Source organism: Cyprinodon variegatus, unplaced genomic scaffold, assembly GCF_000732505.1.
Source record: "Cyprinodon variegatus isolate N-32 unplaced genomic scaffold, C_variegatus-1.0 Scaffold952, whole genome shotgun sequence".
In the NCBI taxonomy this organism is placed as follows: domain Eukaryota; kingdom Metazoa; phylum Chordata; class Actinopteri; order Cyprinodontiformes; family Cyprinodontidae; genus Cyprinodon; species Cyprinodon variegatus.
Genome location: NW_015151405.1, coordinates 211,304 through 230,508, shown reverse-complemented (window position 1 = coordinate 230,508; position 19,205 = coordinate 211,304). Strand labels below are relative to the sequence as shown.

Sequence of the window (19,205 nt, the reverse complement as noted above, 5' to 3'; positions counted from 1 at the left end):
GGGAACTGCAGGATTAAAAGATGTCGGACATCTATGGGTCAGTCCGCCTTCTCCGCCGAGTTCCAGAGATGTGAAAGCATCACATCTCTGGAACTCTTTGCCTCTGGAGCTTAAGTCACAGACTGATATTCGACTTTTCTCCACAAGGTTGAAAAAATGTCTCAAAGACAATCAAGAGTGTGAGCACTAAACTGGCTTGTACTGTACATTTTTTTTGTTTTGTTTTTTTGGTTTAACTTCTCTTGTTTTGTTTTTTTTATGCATCTGTGTGTCAGTACTAACCTCCCTCCCACTTAATGCTAACACCTTTTAAAAGCCTAACCAGGGACGAAGGCGGCAAATTAGCCCATGGCTACAAGCCTTATGTACTTGGACATCAGCCTCCTGTTTGGTTGCAATGTTTAATGTACTGTCCCTGTCAAAAAAAAAAAAAAAAAAAAGATTGAAATACAGGAAAATAAGACAGAATCAAAGCAAGTAGGGAAAAATAAGAAATATATATAATAAAATAAAAAATGCAGAAACAAATTAGAATGTCAAAAACAGTTGCACTAAAGAAAATAAAAAAGTAGGTAAGAAATGACCTGAAAGATTTTTATCCAGTCCTTTGGAGACCTTTTACCTAGAAAGCATGGATGGTAGGAAAGAAATAGTTTGTCTTTATTTAGAAAATATGGACGTGCTCATTAGTAGTAGTTTGACCCTGCAGTTTTGGTGCCTATCCACTTTCTGGCACCCCTCAGTGTACATTGGTTATTGCCTGGCCACCCTGATAAAAACATTCTACGCCTCTGCACATCAAACCATGGAGATCATTCTTTTCATTTTAATAAAACTGACATTTTTAGCAACTTAAATTTAGGAAAATATGAAATCTTTATAATGTATGGGAGCCCAGCTGGTGGTTTGAGGAAGCAGCTTAGTTTGCTTTTGCCTTGGATCAGCTCTGCCTGCTTTTCTCTGACATGGCCTATGGGTTTGTTGGAAGGAAAAACCAAAGTTCAAAGAACCGCAGAAAAGCCTCCTCCTCCTCCTCCTCCTCCTCCTCCTCCTCCTCCTCTCAGTGATGCTCAGCAGCAGTGGATGCTCTCAGAGCGGAGAACAGCGGTGCTGCTGCTGCAGGAGGAGAACACTGTAACCAGCTCCTCCTCCTCCCCTTCCTCTCCTTCCTCTATCGGAACAGATTCAGTCTGGACTTCTGGATCCAAGCTGAAACTTGTGAGTCCAGAGGAGGAACTTTCGGCTCGGCATGGCGTCTCTGCTGAACTCCGCCTGCCTCATCTTCTTTCCTGTTGCTCTGCTTCTCAGTAAGTATCTCAAACGCTCTGGCTCTGTTAGAGAGTGATTATGGGTTTCAGGACAGAACTTTGTTCTGCAGCAGAGATGCTGTGATGTTAGTTTTGCTGGGATCTGAGACCGGGATGCTCAGATCTCCCACCTTTCCTTGCTGCGTCCTGCTGGTGGTGCGCTGCAGCTGCGCACCGATCCGCGCCTTCCTGCGCGTTAAGGTTGGAGCTTTATGCATGCAGCTTTTTATGAGCCTTGCAAACAGCTGTTGCAGAAGCGACTCAGCTGTCAAACTTTTTACTATATTATCTCTTGAAAAGTTGAATTAAATGATAAATGTTGAGATTCAGATAAAAGTCACTTATGTGTTTTTCTGCAAACTACTCACTTTTTTCCACCACTCAGCACATTGATATCTGAAATCAAAACCATACAAAGGGCGAATGTCTACACTGGTTAAAATAAATTGGTATCATTTATTATGAAATGATTTTCTCTGTGCTTAAATCATATTGTTTTGTTCATGAAGACAATATAATAATGCCTGCTGCCAAATGTGGACTATACAAAAACATATAACTGATTTAATAATCTAGATGGAAGTGTAATCTTTACACTGACTTGCATGACAGATTAAGATATAATCCTTAGAAGCATGTAATTATAAATCCTCTTAAATACTAAAATATTATGTATATTTTTCATGCCACTGAAAAAATTAATTCAACCGCTTTTTCATTTACTTAATAATATTTAGTTACTTTAACACAATTGTTTTATGTTCTACCCTGCTAACATTAAACAGTTGTGTTAAAGATTAAGATAATGACAAAAATGGATGCATTTTTTTGTGTAGGATACCTTTTTGTCAATTAAAAGTAATTGTTTTACATTAAATAAAAAAAAAGTGTGTTTTTCCTACTTTCCTCCAGGAATTTCCCTCATGGCACTTAAAACTGACTAAATAAGTTGCACGATCAGTGTGCAGCAGTTCATCTCTAAACGAAATAGGTTGACCGACTGAATCTCTTAATGGGAAAAAAAGGTTAATTCTGCAGATGTCTGTGATGAAATCCTTTGTTTGTGTTGCTGAATATCATTGAACTCATGTTTTGTCTTGTTTCGTTAAGCTTCGGCTGTTTTTGGATTAATTTATTGATGAACCCTCACGTCTGTAATCTGTATCCTCTTATCGACCACCAAAAGGTTGTCACTGAAACGCTGAAGAAAACTCCAGATTTCTGTTTGTTTTTTGTAAGGAAAGCAGAGAAAATGGATTCTCTGCCTGGATTTTTCTGAGACTTTTAAAAACAGTTGCCTAGAGCCATCAAGTGTTTTAGAAATCACTGATTCATCTGTTCCATGCTGTTTGTGCTCCGCTTAGGGCTTCCCGTTCCTCACAGATGCAAGAATTAAATGTTTCTGTTATACTTTATACTACAAACAGATACCTAAGGATCGATGTCTACATAGTCGGAATGATTTATGCTGAATATAAAGTTGTTTTGGTTTTATCGGTTGGACTGGGAGCACAAACAGGATTTAGGATCTGGAGATTTTGAAACACATTGGGTTAAAGTGGCCTTTTGTAGCTCCAATAATAGCCTTGGTTTGAATCCCCTTCCCCTATTTTCTCCTCACTTTTTACTCCCTTTTTGTGTCATTTGTGTTGGTGCTATCTAAGGCTTCAAACACAGATTTTTCAGGGGCATGCTTAAGATACAGATGTAAGAATTTTCTCCGGGACAAAAAAAAAAAATCTTTCTGTTCACAGAAATTTTTTAAACATGTAACTGAAAGGGTTTTGATGTATTTTGTTTGATATTATTGTAAGTTTTTCTTGACAGCCAGAAATAAAGATGAAGTCCCAAGTTGAGAGCTGCAGGGTTTTCATGCTTTTCTGCTGCTGCTCACCTGATTTAAATGAATGGTTCACTGAAGCCTTTTAATTGTGCTTGATTATTGGTTGTGACATATCTGGGTACAGGAAAATAGCTTTAATGTAACACTTTTTTTTTTTTTTTTACATGTGGTGAACATATGTAGAATGCATATCAATTATGTATGAGGTTATACATTCTTTCGGGGAGCAGTTTGATACAGAAGAGCTGCTATCATCCATCATAGTGAAGATAAGGCTGAGCCCAATAGTGGTCCCAGATTAAGTGGTACATCTCTGTCCTGACTCTCACTAGAGATTTTTGCATGAATGCAGCCCCGTGAAGAAGCCATGCATGGTCCACTGCCAAAACACACACCTACTGTCCCAATAAGCTTTATTCTGTAGAAAGCACTAACTTTTCAATCATAAAACTGGTTAAAATTATGACATTTATTACTTTTTTATATCTTAAAATTTTCCTCTTCAAATTACTTAAATTTGTTTATTTGTGTGTTAAAGAGGGTCTCTTCAGACCAGAGAAATTCAGTTGACGTTTAACTATCCAATTATTTTACATTTTGAACTTAAACTCCCAGGGAGTCAGAGTCCGCACTTTTAAAATGTGTATATTGGTTAACACTAGATTGAATTACATTGCACTTATGAAAGTGTTTAACTGTGTAAGAGAGTTGGAACAACAATCTTAATATTCATTGCAACGTTTATCAGCATTGAATTGATCTAACAATAGTGAATTATCTAAGAGGCTTCTCCAGATCTGGTGCTAGAATATCCTTCCTTCCTACAGGTATCAACACCTACAACATCTGTTTAAAAAATAACTTATGAGTTGCTGCAACATTTAATTTCCTTTAAGGATTAATGAAGCATTTTTGAATTGAATTAAATAGTGTCAAAAGGGAAACGCCACACTCTAGTATTAACATTCATTCATTAGAATTTATGGACAAATATAGTTGAGTATCATCAGCATAATAGCGGTAATTAATCCTATGATGTCTGATACATCATAGCCCCAGCTGGCCTGGGGCACGCTGACAGAAACAAGGCTGCTGTATACAGGTGCTGCCAGGCCCTTTGAACACAATCAACATCAACACTTCACCACTACCAGTGAGGTGTCTTGCACAAGGGGCACAACGACTTGGCTGGGATTGGAATTGTCACCCCTCTAGTTAGAGGACAAAGTTGTCAATGCTATGCCCCAACTCCTTAGACCACTGATGTTGTTGTTAGCTTTTAAGAGAAATGACTTCACAGATAGGTTGCCATTCTGGAAGAAACTCTGCTAATCGTTTATTTTCAAATTAACGCTTAACAGAGTTGCTTGGTGTAGATCGACACAGGAAGTACTTATTTATAAAACAGGAGCAGACCAAGCTACAACGAAGAACGAGTGCTGCATCTAAAATAATCAAAATGTTGCTCTTAGCCGCTCTTCCTTCTCCTTTCATCAGGTCACCAATAAGGACAAGATCATGGGTAGGAAAGGAAATCTGGGCATCTGTGCTGGATCTGGACAGCCTTTAGCTTTTAGAATAGAATAGAATTGAACCTTATTTTCATTACACTGTATAAAGTAGTCGTTAGTTTTAAATAAATTGCCTTTTATAAAAAGAACTATAAAAAAAGACACATTTTGCACAAACATAGCAAATATATACGGAAGAGGATTAGAGACATGGAAACATTTTATTTTTTTATTTTTTTTGTGTTTTATTTAGTTAAAGTAAATTTTATTTGAGCTTATTATCGGAAAAAAGTCAGAATTCTGACTTAAATATTGGAATTTCGACTTTTCTGTGAAAAAAAGAACTGTTAGAAAATAGTCAGAATTCTGCTGCTACATATGGGAGAAAAGTGCTCAGAGGCGCAGTGGGTAGCACTGCTGCCTTGCAGCAAGAAGTTTTCTGGGTTCGATTCCCTTGCCCAGGGTCTTTCTGCATGTTCTCCCTGAGCCTGCGTGGGTTCTCTCCGGGTACCCCGGCTTCCTCCCACAGTCCAAAAACATGACTGTTAGGTTAATTGGCTTCTCTAAATTGTCCTTAGGTGTGAGTGTGTGAATGGTTGTTTGTCCTGTTTGTCTGAGGCAAGGTACACCCTGGACGGGTCGCCATTCCATCAAAGGGCAACACAGAGACAAACAGGACAAACAACCATTCACACACTCACACCTAAGGATAATTTAGAGAAGCCAATTAAACTAACAGTCATGTTTTTGGACTGTGGGAGGAAGCCAGAGTACCAGGAAAGAACCCGCTCATGCAAAGGGAGAACATGCAAACCCCATGCAGAAAGACCCCGGGCCGGGAATCGAACTCGGAACCTTCTTGCTGTAAGCCAGCAGTGCTACCCACTGCACCTCTGTGAGAGGTGTGAAGATTTTCACGTGATACACAGAGTACCTGTGAAGCATTATGTATTTTTGTTCATTTCGGTGGGCTTTACTTATATGTTGCTTCATGCAAAGGATTGTGGGATTCCTCATAGCTCCTTTCCCTCACTCACTTCCTTATCAGACAGTATTTATCATGGCTAATGCTGACATATATCTGCTTTGGCTAAAGAGTCCTTTCTAATTGCAGCCTATATTTCCAGAGAGGATCATTGGAGCTGACTCTCCCTCCATCTATGACTTGTATAAGTCTAGGTAAAAAAAATAAAAAAAAACAGCAGGAAACAAACATTTCTACAGACCCCACACATCCTGGTCAGAAGCTGTTCAGGCTATATCCTTCAGATCACTGCCACACAGATTTAATAGCAAAATGAGCTTATAGAATATTCCCAGGCTGTCTCTCTATTATACTCAATCAACACCTAGAATCCCGAACAATCAGACACTCTGCTGGAGACAAATAAACCTTTAGCAATGCTACAACCTGCCTTCTATCTATTAAAAGATTCCCTCAAAAACAGATGGGCTGCACATCCACTCTTCTACATACAGCTTTAATCCTGCTTTAGATCCTTTCTTCAACATGTAGGGTGTCGTCAGAGGTGTCAAGTAACAGAGTACAAATACTTCCTTACATTACTTAAGTAGATATTTTGGCTATCTATACTTTACTGGAGTAGTTTTTTTAGACAACGTTTTACTTCTCCTTAAATTGTTTGTAATTGTCTCTACTTTCTGCTCCTCCCATTAAAAATAAACTTGTTAGTAATGTGTCATGTGTCATTTAAGCTCATTTTTTTCAAGGTCTATTGGTATTTAGAAAAAATGACAACCATTAAAAAAATTGTTTCACTCTACTTAAGTAGTTTTAAAAATGGTACTTTTACACTTTTACTGGAGTAATAAACATGTATACTTTTGACACCTCTGGGTGTGGTAGATTCTTCCTCTAGGACCTGCAAAACGTTAATTCAATTCAATTAAAAAATACTTCATTAACCTCAAAAGGGAAATTCATTTTTGGTACAGCCTGTCTTAGGGTAAAAAACATATTTCATACTTTTACTTATCAGGATACAGTCAAAGATGCGGGACGTGGTGTTTTTAGGCTTGCTGCCATCAAAGGCGCTGTCCTTAACTAGTAGAAGCAAAGGACATAGGGATCAAGTTTTTACCATGTTGGCAAGGTGAACCAGCTCAGCCAGAATTTGAATCAAGTGATGATGGTAAAAGGAGAAGTCTGGGACATTTTTAAACATTTTAAATTCAATTCAGTTTTTTAACATAGCGCCACATCATCTCAAGTCACTTTACAGAGACTGTTCAACCGGATCATAAGGTTAGATTGGTTCAAAGTTTTCTATCTAAGGTAAAACCAATTTATTGCATTGATTAATTGACTTGAAGGCAATCCCTCACACTAAGCATGATTTTTGCGACAGTGGAGAGGAAAAACTCCTTATTAACAAGAGGAAACCTCCATGAGGAACCAGGCTCAGTGTGGGCGGCCATCTGCAGAGTCTGACTGGGGTTCAAGGAGACATAAGCTGACATAAAAAAATAAGCAGAGACACAAAAGGCAACTGTCAACCAGCTCCACAGGCACCCCTGTCAAGGAAACACAAAGCCAGCAGACAAGCTCCGAGCCAGTTCCCATGTCAGGGGGTGAAAGAGAGCACATCCAGTTAGTCACAGTCAGAGAAACAGGACTATACTGAAAAAACAGGCAAAGATCCAGCATCTATAAACAAGATGTTGATAACAACAGCAGAGCTGATATTTCTCTCCAGGATGGTGTCACAGCCAAACAAGAACAGACTACAGTAGATGAAGCTACTATGAGAAGAAGCAGCGAGAGCATAACATTAGAAATTGAACTAATTCTAAACAAATCATGCAGAATGGGAGAATAAAGATAGAATGAAGCAGAATGATAAAAAAATGGTCCCTATGTCCTCCAGCAGTCTAAGCCTATAGGAGCATAACTATAGAGATAGCAATGAATAACCTGACCCACTCTACCTATAAGCTTCATCAAAAAGGAAGTTTTAAGCCTACCCATTAAAGTAGACAGGGTGTCTGCCTCGCGGACTAAAACTGGTAATTTGTTCCACTGGAGAGGAGCCTGATAACTAAAAGATCTGCCTCCCTAAATGACTATTGTGCTATGTTTTTTTTAGTTTTTTTACGTAAGAGCTCCAAACCAAAAAAGTGCAAACAGTCAAATGGTATCCATTGGTTCATGGGAAATATGTATACATGAGGACAAAACCATGCTATTTATGTTTAATTAGACTGTTTACTTGTTTGAAAAAAATAAAATAAAATCACAGAAGCTGCTGGATATGCTGAATGTTTGCTGTAATTTATTTTTGTTCGTTTAAAAGCCTGTGGCCTTTTTTTCACTCTGACTGGGGCATAAGCATGTCCAACAGTAATGACTGTCCTTGTGAAACACCGACCCCTGAAAGCTTCTTAAGAAATAGCTGCTATGGAGGACTTCTTTGCAATCAAATCATTAGATTATCGGGTTAAACCTTGAGTTCTAATTACACAACTTCAGATCTTTTATGGAGATATGAAGGGCACCCTTATAGTCTACGCTAATAAGATCAAAGCATCAAAGGAAAGAGAAACAGGAGAAAATATTTTTATTCATCATCATGAATGTGAATTTTTATAGATGCGTATTCATTTTGAACAGCGTGGCGTAAAGAAGAGACATCTTGAATGGATTAAAAAATCCAGGGCTTTTAATGGATCATTATTTGGATGATTCTTTAAATGTGTCAAATATACAGTCAGTGTTTTACTTGTAGGTTCAAATACATACATACACCTCTGTTAATACTTGGTCATATTTTAGCATATTTTAATATCTTTCACCAGGTTTTTGGTTTAATTCTTGTTGGACATTTGATACTTCTTATCAAAACTGGCAGAGCTCTGTCTGCTGCCACAAATCCAGCTATACACAGTCCATGCATTAACAAAAGAGTTCAGATTGAATATACTAGAATAGAATGGAAATACTTTATTTATCCCCTAGGGGAAAAAACAAAACAAATACTAGCTAATGACCTACATGCAGGCTATATACACACACATAACACATACAATAAAAAAAGTAATAAAAATAATGCAAAACTAAAACAACAAGCAGAGCACCGGTTCCCATTCTTCCCACTTCCACACTTCCCATTCCTCCCCGTACAGATCTATTAAAATTTTTGATTTAAACTTTTGATGGAGGTGGTTACGAAAGAGTATTTAAAACAGTTCAATTTATTATTATTTTTTGAGATTCTGAACCTTCTGCCAGAATGTTTCCAGTATTCTCCTCACCGGCCTGAGTACAGACATAGATGGACTGAAGGGAGAGCTTTCCAGTCCTCCCCATCTCCTTCAAAGCAGTCTGTACCAGGAGCTGCAACGTTCATTTGGACTGTGTGGAGAGACTGAACTGAGACTGACGGAACCACTGCGTCATCCCATACCTGATGACACTCTCCATCACTTCCTGATAGAATAAAAACATGATGTTCTGGCTGACACCCTCCGCCTGTGTAAAAATACAGCCTTTGCTGCAAACGGGAAAATACTTAATCAACATGACTACCCCAACTGAAACGGTTATCCAGGTGGATACCCAGTCATATATCTCCTCCCTGAATGGTCAATGGGATATGATCCCCCACTGACCAAGGGTCAAACACCATCTCCTCAGTTTTTTTATGTTGATTGTGAGATTGAGAGAAAGAAAGTGAGAGATAAAAAGCAGGCTGAGAAAGGCAGTTTTGCTAGAAAATGTTAAAAACAAGTCGCCTAGGAGGCTATTGGTGCAGCTATTTGTGTAAAGAGTGAACAGGACCAGTGAGCTTATTCAACCCTGAGGTGCACCTGTTTGGATTCTGAAACCGAGTCTTTGATCCTGGCTTTTTGGGTGCCATTTGTTAGGAAAAGAATAATACCTCTTACAATAAAAGGATTAACATTCATCTGGATTTTTTCCCCCTTAAGAACAGATGAGGCTGTAATGAATTAAAAGCAAAACTAAAATGAATGTACAAAAGGTGTGCATAAGCATTGGGATCCTCCAGACGTCTAAGCGTCAGGTGGCTGATGCTATTAATTGGATCTTCTGTACTCTTCTTCTGCCAGGAAGTTATTTAGTAGCAGTAAAGTGAAGGATAGGAGCTATGAAGGCAAGGTATTGCTACCTACTGCTACAAGCTAAGCATAAAGCGATTTAATGGTTTAAGACATTAAATACTTTAATATTAATGGCGGGTAAAATGCATGCACAGGAACAGGTGACTCCAATCCCTAACCAATCAGTGACCAGAAGGCTTTTATTATGTTTTCAGGGCAACTCAGTGCGGTTGAAACTGCATCCAAGCTGGAACTGAAAATAAAAATGGTACTAACGCAACAGTGGAAAGAATGTGTCAAGCCCTCCCTAAACATGTTCAGTAGGTACCAATGGAAAAAGGCTACATTGATATGCAATTTGGCATCCCTTCAGAGCATCATAGAGGAAAAGAACATTTTCCTGCTACACTTATTATGTTGGAGTAACAGCAACTGGACGTACAACTGATATTTTATGGGTTTTTTTTCTGAGAAAATATTTCATGCTTTTTTTGCATCTAGTCAAGCATATTTAGTTACTTTACCAGAACCTTTTCATATCCTATGCATGCATTTTCTTCAGTGAACATGGCATTGGATGTGATCTATTGATGTTATGTAGAGCTTTAGGTCCTGCATCATATTCAACCATCTCATATCGCTTATCCGTCACGGTCCAGTAAGGGTGAAAGGCGGGTTGCACCCTGGACAGGTCACTAGTCCATGCCAGGGCAAAACAGCCGAGTACATTTATAACTGAGGGCAATTTAGAGTCATCAATAATTCAAAGTCATGTTTTTGAACTTTGGGAGGAAACTGGAGTACCCAGAGAGAACCCCTGCATGCACAGGGGGAACATGCACACCCCATGAAGGAAAAAAGGGCAACAGGGCTACTAAATGCACCACCATGCAGCTATTTATGAGCGTTTATAGTCCAATGTTGCATCAAACCTCTCGTCTTTGTTCTCATTGATTGTCCTGACGTTCTACTGCAGACATCAGAGAAAATAGAATGTGGATGTGGATCAGCTCCCCAGGAGACACTGACACAGTGGGACGAATGGGGGGAAAAATATTCCCGCAGCAGAGATAAATGATAAATGAATCGCATCTGTCCCCCTCCCCTGCCCAGCAGGGTCTCCTGGGAAACTCTGCAGCTGCTCTTTACTGTCCAATACTCACTTACATATAGTTTGTCAGGAAGTATCCTTGATTGTGTCATGGGAATTAGTTGGTTGTCTGCAGGAACAAGACTGCTATTAGTTTGAGGTGGAAGCTGTTCATTTGAATCTAAAGCTGTTTTTTGTGTATTTCTTGACTTTGTCTGTAAATATTACATTGATTCAAACTGATGCCATTTATTAGATTTGCTTCAGTTCTGCCATATCAATCTGAGGAATCGAGACAATTTATAGAAAAAATAAAGTATGCACTTTAAATGTGTTTATAAAAAAGCATATACTGTATGTACTGTACTGTACATAACTTACCGGTATGTACATAGAAATATATATATAGATATATATTGGGGCTCTGACATGTTTGGATCTAATTTACAGCAACACAACCTCCAAGAGTAGAGAAAATGATCCTCATTAAACCAATTTAAAAGTCAGTGGAAAAATCGCCTGCCTTCTTCCTTTTCCCATATTTCCGCCCTCATGCTGCATTTCGCCACAGTCCCTTTCCTCCTGGAATCTCAAACTTTCTCTCATCTCTTCTGCTTTACTTATTTTATCAACCATTTTTCTTGCTCTTGCTCATCTTTTTCCCCTTCTGTTCTTGTTCATCAACCCTTTACTAATATTGACAAACCCCATAACGATAATCCTTTATCGCCTTCTAATTATAGAATAGATGCAACAATTAGAGGGTTAGTATCTCATAACCCTGTTTGTTTATGTTTATTGTGCTTCCATTGCTCTGAAGAATCAGTGGCAGCTAAACAGATATAAAGTGAAGGTTATAGAAAATCACAATTCTTTGCCGTTTCGCAAATATCTTGAAAAAAGAGAAGTCAATTTAAGGTGTGACTTTATTACCAACCAAACAGTGTAATGCAAATATTACTGCATTCATGAAGCGAGTAAGAGCAATCAGGTAAAACAGTACAACAGCGGAACAGTGATAAAGCAAAGCAAATAAAAGCATGCATATTTATAGACCTTTTATCAGTTTTATTGACTGTGGGCTGCTTAGTGGAGCAGTTTGCAGCTCTGAACATCCTGGGTTCAAATCCCAGCTGGGCTCTTACTGTCTAGAGTTTGCATGTTTCTGCTTGAGCACACTGGTTCTCTCCAGCTACTCCCCCTTCCTTCCACTGTCCAAAATAATGCATGTTAGGTGAATCAAATTACGCCTCGGTGTGAGTGCATCCATGCATCACTGCCACTCCTGTCTGTGTTGTGTTCAAGGATGCTGTCCATAGAGTTTTAAATGTATAATGCTTTTCATGTATGGGTTTAACTGACTGAAGCTCAGGCTTTGGTGAGTTGCAACAAATTTTCATTTATAATATAGATTTATGTTCTTCTGATATATTTGTGCATGTGGATGCTGAAAGATTTAACTAATTCAGATAGATGATATAAATGTGACCAATTTGAAGGATTGTTCGTCCTGTTTTAATCCTCAGACATTTAGTTAGCCTACAACTGTTGAACTGTTAAGATCCAAAGTTCTTACTAGTCTTCAGGAAGAAGATTGTAGCTACTATTAGTGCCAAAAACAAGCTCAGGTCTGGATGTCCAAGTTCATCATGAAAAAAAAGAAGTTTAAAAGAAGTTTCCAAAACACATGGTTCTAGCAACACATAGTGAGAAGTTTAAGGCCTACTGAATGATTCTTGTTCATTCCACGGACAATAAAATACCTTCTCTCTCCAGTTCTTAATAATAATGACAGGAAAGCTGCATTTAAGTGAAGTTATTTATAAAACTACAATGATAATTTTGAGCAGCAGAAATGAACGTTTTAAACGTTTTTTCCTCTATAACTGTCTGACATTTTTGTCTCCAGACAGAAGTTGATCTCAATGTGGTTTTCAGCAGCAGCTGCTTGTTCCTTTCAAGGCTGAACAGGATGAACAGAACTATATGCAGTTATTAGAAATACCTAAGCCTTTATACTTGCTCCAATCAGTCTAGACAGTTTCCTCCAGGCTTTCAAAGACCTTTCAGCCTGAAGAGCCTTTGTTGAATAGTTCTATTTTACTAGTGATCCTGAAGATGTTTTGTATGCAAAAAATCCAATCAACATACACCAATAATCATGTTTTAATTTCTTTCTTTCCAGCGTCTTCTTCGAGCTTTAATAGGTTCTTCTGATGTGTAGCTGCAGTAGTGCATGCAGATCTTGGTTCCCATACTATTAGGGTTGGATAATTGCAGGGAAGATTGCGTGATGCATTCTACCTGTTTCCTTTCTACCATCATAATGCAGCCTTTTCTTAGACCTTGTTATGCAACATATTTGCCCTTCCTCTCATCTCCTTTCATGAAGAGCAGCTAAACACAGACTTGTTGAAAGCAAAAGAATTGTACAAAAGCAAACATTTCAACCAATTTGTATCCGAATGTTGTCCAGTTAAATAGCTGATGTGACCATAACTGTAGAAATTGCTAGTTGACGTTTAGATTTTGACATTTCTAACAAGGTTGGTCTAAATAAGCTCCTGAAATTCCAGTTAAGTGGCAACAGTTAAAGCATCTAGAGTCAATCATAAAAATACAGTTTACAGCCACTCTGAAGTAGAGACTGTCGTCTTACAGTATGAATGATTAGATTAATATCCCATTCAGCTTCTGGTCACATGTATACATCTTGTCTTTTTATGTGGTTCTCCCTCTGTCACATTCTAAGTTTCTACATAAATAATAGTCAGATTAATCTTAATTAACTGATTATTGAAATAATCATCAACTAATTCAGTAATCGATTAATCGTTAAATGGAATATAGAGACTGTAAAACATGCCTTTAGCTGAAGACCGACCCACTTAGAGCAGAAAAATCGTAAATCAATTATATAAACATATTGCATTTATGATGGAACAAAAAATGTGTCTATCAATATGCTTTATCCAGAACTCTTCAAGTGTAAAAGTTTTAGTTTCACCTGGCTTAATTTCGCAAAAAATCTTTTTGAAGGAATCTTTTAACTATCCGATTATTAATTCCATTAATGGGGGAAAATAATCAACAGATTCATCAATTTGCAAAATAATTGTTAGTTGCAGCCCTAAATAATAGTACATAAAATACAGTTCCTGAGAAAACAGATATCGTTTCTGAACATTGCCTTGACAAACAGTTGTTTTTTTTTGTTAAAGCCATCGTAATTATGGGACCTTGGTCTGTGATTAATTTTGTTTTGGTATTTCTTCCTCTTCAGTCAGTTCATATGTTTGTTTTAGATCCCTCATGTTGTTTTTCTGTGCTTGGATTCATTTTCTTCTCTGAGTTGTAATCTTTAGCAATGTTTTTATTTTTTTTCTGTAGATCATCTTTCACTTCTTTTTGAAAGCTTTTTATTATTTGTGGTTCGTATTGTAATTGTGTTTCTAAGTTTCTGTTTTTTTGTTCCTATGTCTTTGCTTCCATGCTTACCTGGTCATCTGTGGGCCATTCTGTTCTACTTCCTGTTCTACCTAGCTGCTTGTTCACCTGACATTAAACACTCAGTCTCTTATTTAGTCTCTGTTCACTTCACTGTTCAGTTTTCATACAGCAGCTGATGATATTAGAGCTGCCGGTGTTTATAAATCACAAATGTAAATTATTTCCTACTGAAAACAGAAAGCAGCTCAATGTCACGCATTGATGTTGGCCTCTGCTGAGGGAAGCAGGGCTGCACATTAGACCATCAGAGAGCTGGTACTAGAAGAGGTCCTCGCTTTGAGTTTGTGCATCAGGCAGTGCAGAGGCATGAAATAAAGATCTCAATATGGACTGGAGTAAACAAAAGACGATGCAGTGCGAGGAAGCTTATACATACAAAACAATCGGTCCAACAATGGAAGAAAACAGAGCAGCTGGTAGATCAAACAAATGTCTTTCTACAAAACCACCAGATCAGTAGAAGCACAAGGGAAAGTGGAGAGAGGGAGATTAAGATAGAAGTCAAGTGGGACCCACACAAGCATGTTTCCGACACCGCAGTGTGGTTTATTGACCTTAAACAGGAGGAGAAAATTCAATCAGCTTTGGGCTTAATTCATGTGTTTGAAATGAAAGCCAATGATGAGTGTATTTTGTATGTAGGCAGGGGGGCACTGCCAGGAGTTTGGGGCCCAATGAAAGACATTGATATTGCCAATGTCTATTTTACATTTTCAATGCAATTTTTACCGAAATATTTTAACAAATAGAAATTATCCTTATGCAGGCGTGCTTCGGTGATGCATTGGTTAGCGCACACAACCCATGTACAGAGGCCTTAGTCCTCGGCGTGGCCAACCTGGGTTCGAATCTAACCTTCGGTCCTTTGTTGCATGTCTCTACCCCTCTCTCATCCCCCCTTTCCTGTCAGACTACTGTCCAAAAAAACCTCCTCCGAAAGTGAAATTTACATTAACTTTAAACTTTACATTCAAAATAATCCTCTCAAAAATAATACCGTATTTTCACTATAAGGCGCATATAAACGTCTTTTTTTTCCCCTCAAAATGTGCGGCGTGCCCTATGTGTTACTGCGGACGTTGTTTAGATCGCCATGAGAACGTTAAAGGGGGAAGTGTGGGCGTGGATTGTGTATAAAAGAACAGGTATGTGCTTTATGCAGAACATTGTTGTCTTAATAACCCTGAAAATGGCAAAGAGACACGCCTATGAAGCACAGTTTAACTTGAAGACTATCAGCTACGCAGAGGAACATGGAAATCGAGCGGAAGAAATGAAAATTGAACATTTTCAAGGAGGTCCGTCGTGGTGCTTTCGTTTTATGAAACGGTACAATTTTCCCATCCGGACCAGGATTACAGTAGCTCAGCAACTACCGGCGGATTATAATGAAAAACTGGCGAGCTTCCACTCCTACTGCAGCAAACACATCGCCGACAAACGCATCCAGCCAAGCCATATCACCAACATGGAAGAGGTGCCGCTCACTTTCGACATCCCGGTGAATCACACGGTGGAGAAGAAGGGGACCAGCACTGTAGCGGTACACACAACGGGGTATGAAAAGGCGACGTTTACTGTTGTGCTTGGCTGCCACGCAAATGGACAGAAACTGCCGCCTTTGCATAAAGAGACTTTTCCAGCTGGAAGTCGTTATTAAGGCAAATGAAAAGGGCTGGATGGATGAGGAGATGATGAAAGCGTGGCTGAGGGAGGTGTATCTAAGGAGACCAGGTGTTTTTTTCCACGCATCACCATTGCTGTTAATCTGTGACTCCATGCGTGCCCATCTCACAGCCGATGTGAAAAACAAGGTAAAACAAATGAACGCTGTGCTCGCTGTTATCCCGGGAGGTCTGACAAAGGAACTTCAACCGCTCGACATCGGTGTGAACCGGCCGTTCAAAGTAAGGCTGCGAGCGGCGTGGGAGCGGTGGATGAACGACGGAGACCACAGTTTCACGAAAAGTGGAAGGCAGCGCCGGGCAAGTTACGCCACAGTTTGCGGATGGATTGTTGATGCTTGAGCTAACGTGTCTGCTGGCACTGTTGTTCAAGTTTTCGCAAAAGCCGGCATCATTTCCGAGGAGCCGCCCGGCACGGAAAGTGACTGACAGCGAAGAAGGGGAAATTGGCATTTCTGATTTAGCACAGCTGTTTAATTCAGAAACAGAGGATGATGACTTTGATGGGTTTGATTAATACTTTGTAATAAATACATGAATAAAGCACAATCATACTCAGTTTTGCTCCCGCTCTATTTTTAAATACGCTGTAGAGGTATTTAAACGTAGCAGAGGACATGTACCTATATATAAAACCCGCGCCCTATAGTCCGGTGTGCCTTATGTGTGTGTTAAATACAGTAATGGCACACATAACTCAGACTGCGCTTTTTAGTATGGTGCACCTTATGGTCATGAAAATACAATAACAGTTTATTTAGAACAAAAAAGGCTGGGTTGGTCAATATATTCATTAGTTGTTTCGCTGTTTAATGCTGAAAGGACAGGGAGAACACAAGGACATTTTATTTTACTGCAGCATTTTTGTTTTATATTTGAAATACCTAGTGGGACATATCATTTCCTCTTCTTTTGGGGCCCCCACTAGATCAAGGGCTCTTGGAATCTTCCAGACTTTTCTCCCTCATATGGGGTCCCTGTATGTAATCCATGTGAATCTATGAAACAAACAATAAATATCCATAATGTTCTCATCAATAAGAGGAAAATACTCCAGAGACCCAGTGAAGGTGCTGTGTCCCCCTGCATGAATTGAAATGCAGTTTACATGAATACAACACAAAGGGAAAATGAGCGGTGTCTCAGCGAGGTGACTGAGAAAGTTAGAGGACGTGAGCAATGCAGAGAGAGATCAGGACCTGTATTTATCAAGGCTGTCAGGAAAAAAGGCAGACCATCATGGATCAGTGACCGCAGCCTCTGGTCAATTCAATTTAATGTGATCTGAAGCCGACAAAAGAGGCCCTGCCAAAACGCTCCACCTCTGGAAACTTTGACTAAAAGCCGTCAGAGAGCCGTGTGGAAAGACATGACCAGAAAACTGAGACGCAGCTAATGCCTCCAAACTTGCAACTTTGGAGGAACAAATAGGCTGAAAATGTATTTTCCACCTTGGTTGAAAGAAAGATTTAAATGTGGAGAAGGTCCTCTGCTATGGCAGGAGGTATAGCTACAGATCTATCTCTATCTATCATCGTGCTGGTTTGTTCTGTTCTGCCACTGATCTGAAAGGAAGTTGTATGAATTAATGTGCATATAAAGGTTTACTTGAACATAAATAAAACATATATGTGCTTCTTTCCAGGAACATATGCATACCTGAAGCAGCCCACATGTGTGTGCATGAACACACAAGTGTCTGTGAGGAGAATGAAATGCTCAGAGCTATCCGCAGTGCTTTGAGGCTCTGATATGAAAAAGAAATGAAAAGAAACCGACCCTAGCCTCCTTCTGAAAGCTTACATTGGAGATGAACCTGGCACAGGTGAGGAGAAGATGAAACTGATAGAAAGATAAGAAAATCAAACTAAAGGAATGAAGGTTGATGAAGACTTAACTGTCTGCTTCTGTTGTTTACAAGAAAATCTTCCTACAGAAACATTCAGAGGTCTACAGGCTATTGCAGACATTTCATAGCTTGTGACCTTTAAACAACTTTAAGACTGCTTTGTGGATCAGTTAAAAGGTTTTTATTAATTTTCTTTCCTAGAACCTTTTATTGGAAAAAACCCCAACTGTACTTTGTAGACTCTGAGACAGTATTCAGCTCTATAAAAGGAAGGAGAGTATAGTTCAGAGAGAGACACAGCGCCAAATGGATCTATAGAAGGAGAGAATACAGATGTTGGCAGCAGAAGCTTATCCGATGCCCCACTTCATGATGGTGTCATAGCAAAACGATAGCAGAATGCCGGGCCAAGGTATCTGATCAGGATGCTGTCTGTATGGCTGGACCTTGAAAGTTTTCCAGGACTGTTTCATCATAGAGAGACCTTTAAATTATAGTTCTAGTCTGGCTTAGGAACCTGTACCACTTGGAGCAGAGCCATAGATCATCCTCATCTAAGGTTGAGATCCCTAGGGTTGGGAATTGATAAGATTTTCATGATTCCGATTCTCTTATCGATTCTGTGAAACGATTCGATTCCCTTATCGATTCTGTGAAACAATGAACTTGGTAGGTGCACGTGACATTCATCTACCTTCACCTGGGACATTCTATTTCTGCCTGCCTCGGCGAAAACAGAAGGCAGTAAACGGGAGCCGCCAGCCTCTGAGCTGCCCAGGCTACCTGTCTCGTCACAGTCATCTAAATCTAATCGAGAAGGCATCTGTTTAATGAAAAAGCATTACTGTACAATTTCGGGAAATAAAGTCATCTCCCCCCTAAGAAGAAGAGGTCTCTGCTGGCCTTATCACTGCAAGTTATATTTACAATTTGTTGGTGCGTTCTCTATGCTGCTGCTGCTGCTACAAGTTATACAATGCTTACTACAGAGTTAAACATAATTTACCTATATACCAGAAGTTTTGTGACCAAAGCATCTCAAACAATCAGGTTGAGGTCTTTACTGTGACTTGTATAAAATTCATTAAAATCCATCAGTAAAAAATGAAATTTGAAAAAATGTAAAAATAAAAATTTTGTTTCTCAAAAACTCTTAATTTAAACGTTGTTCAAGTTTCATCTCTGGGTTGCATTTGTTTTCAAATATCTATTTACAAAACATGTTTACAGCAATAGTGGAACAAAATTCACTTCATAGTCTAGGCCATTACATCTTCTCCATTGTTCTTGTTTTTAGTATCTGGAAATAATTTGCTTTTTTTTTATTATTT

General features: G+C 39.0%; 1 protein-coding gene across 2 annotated transcripts in view; it reads left to right on the top strand.

Annotated features, from left to right (window-relative positions):
• Window positions 1-1,109: 1,109 nt before the first annotated feature.
• LOC107100265 (neuritin-like protein) overlaps window positions 1,110-19,205 on the top strand; it is a 94,841-nt gene continuing 76,745 nt past the window's right edge. The window contains exon 1 of one of the 2 annotated variants that reach the window (XM_015398689.1): window positions 1,110-1,307. In XM_015398689.1, the coding sequence (XP_015254175.1) occupies window positions 1,250-1,307 (58 nt within the window). In that variant the 5' untranslated portion in view covers window positions 1,110-1,249. The remainder of the gene's footprint in view (window positions 1,308-19,205) is intronic. The other variant, XM_015398688.1, reaches the window with a different exon arrangement.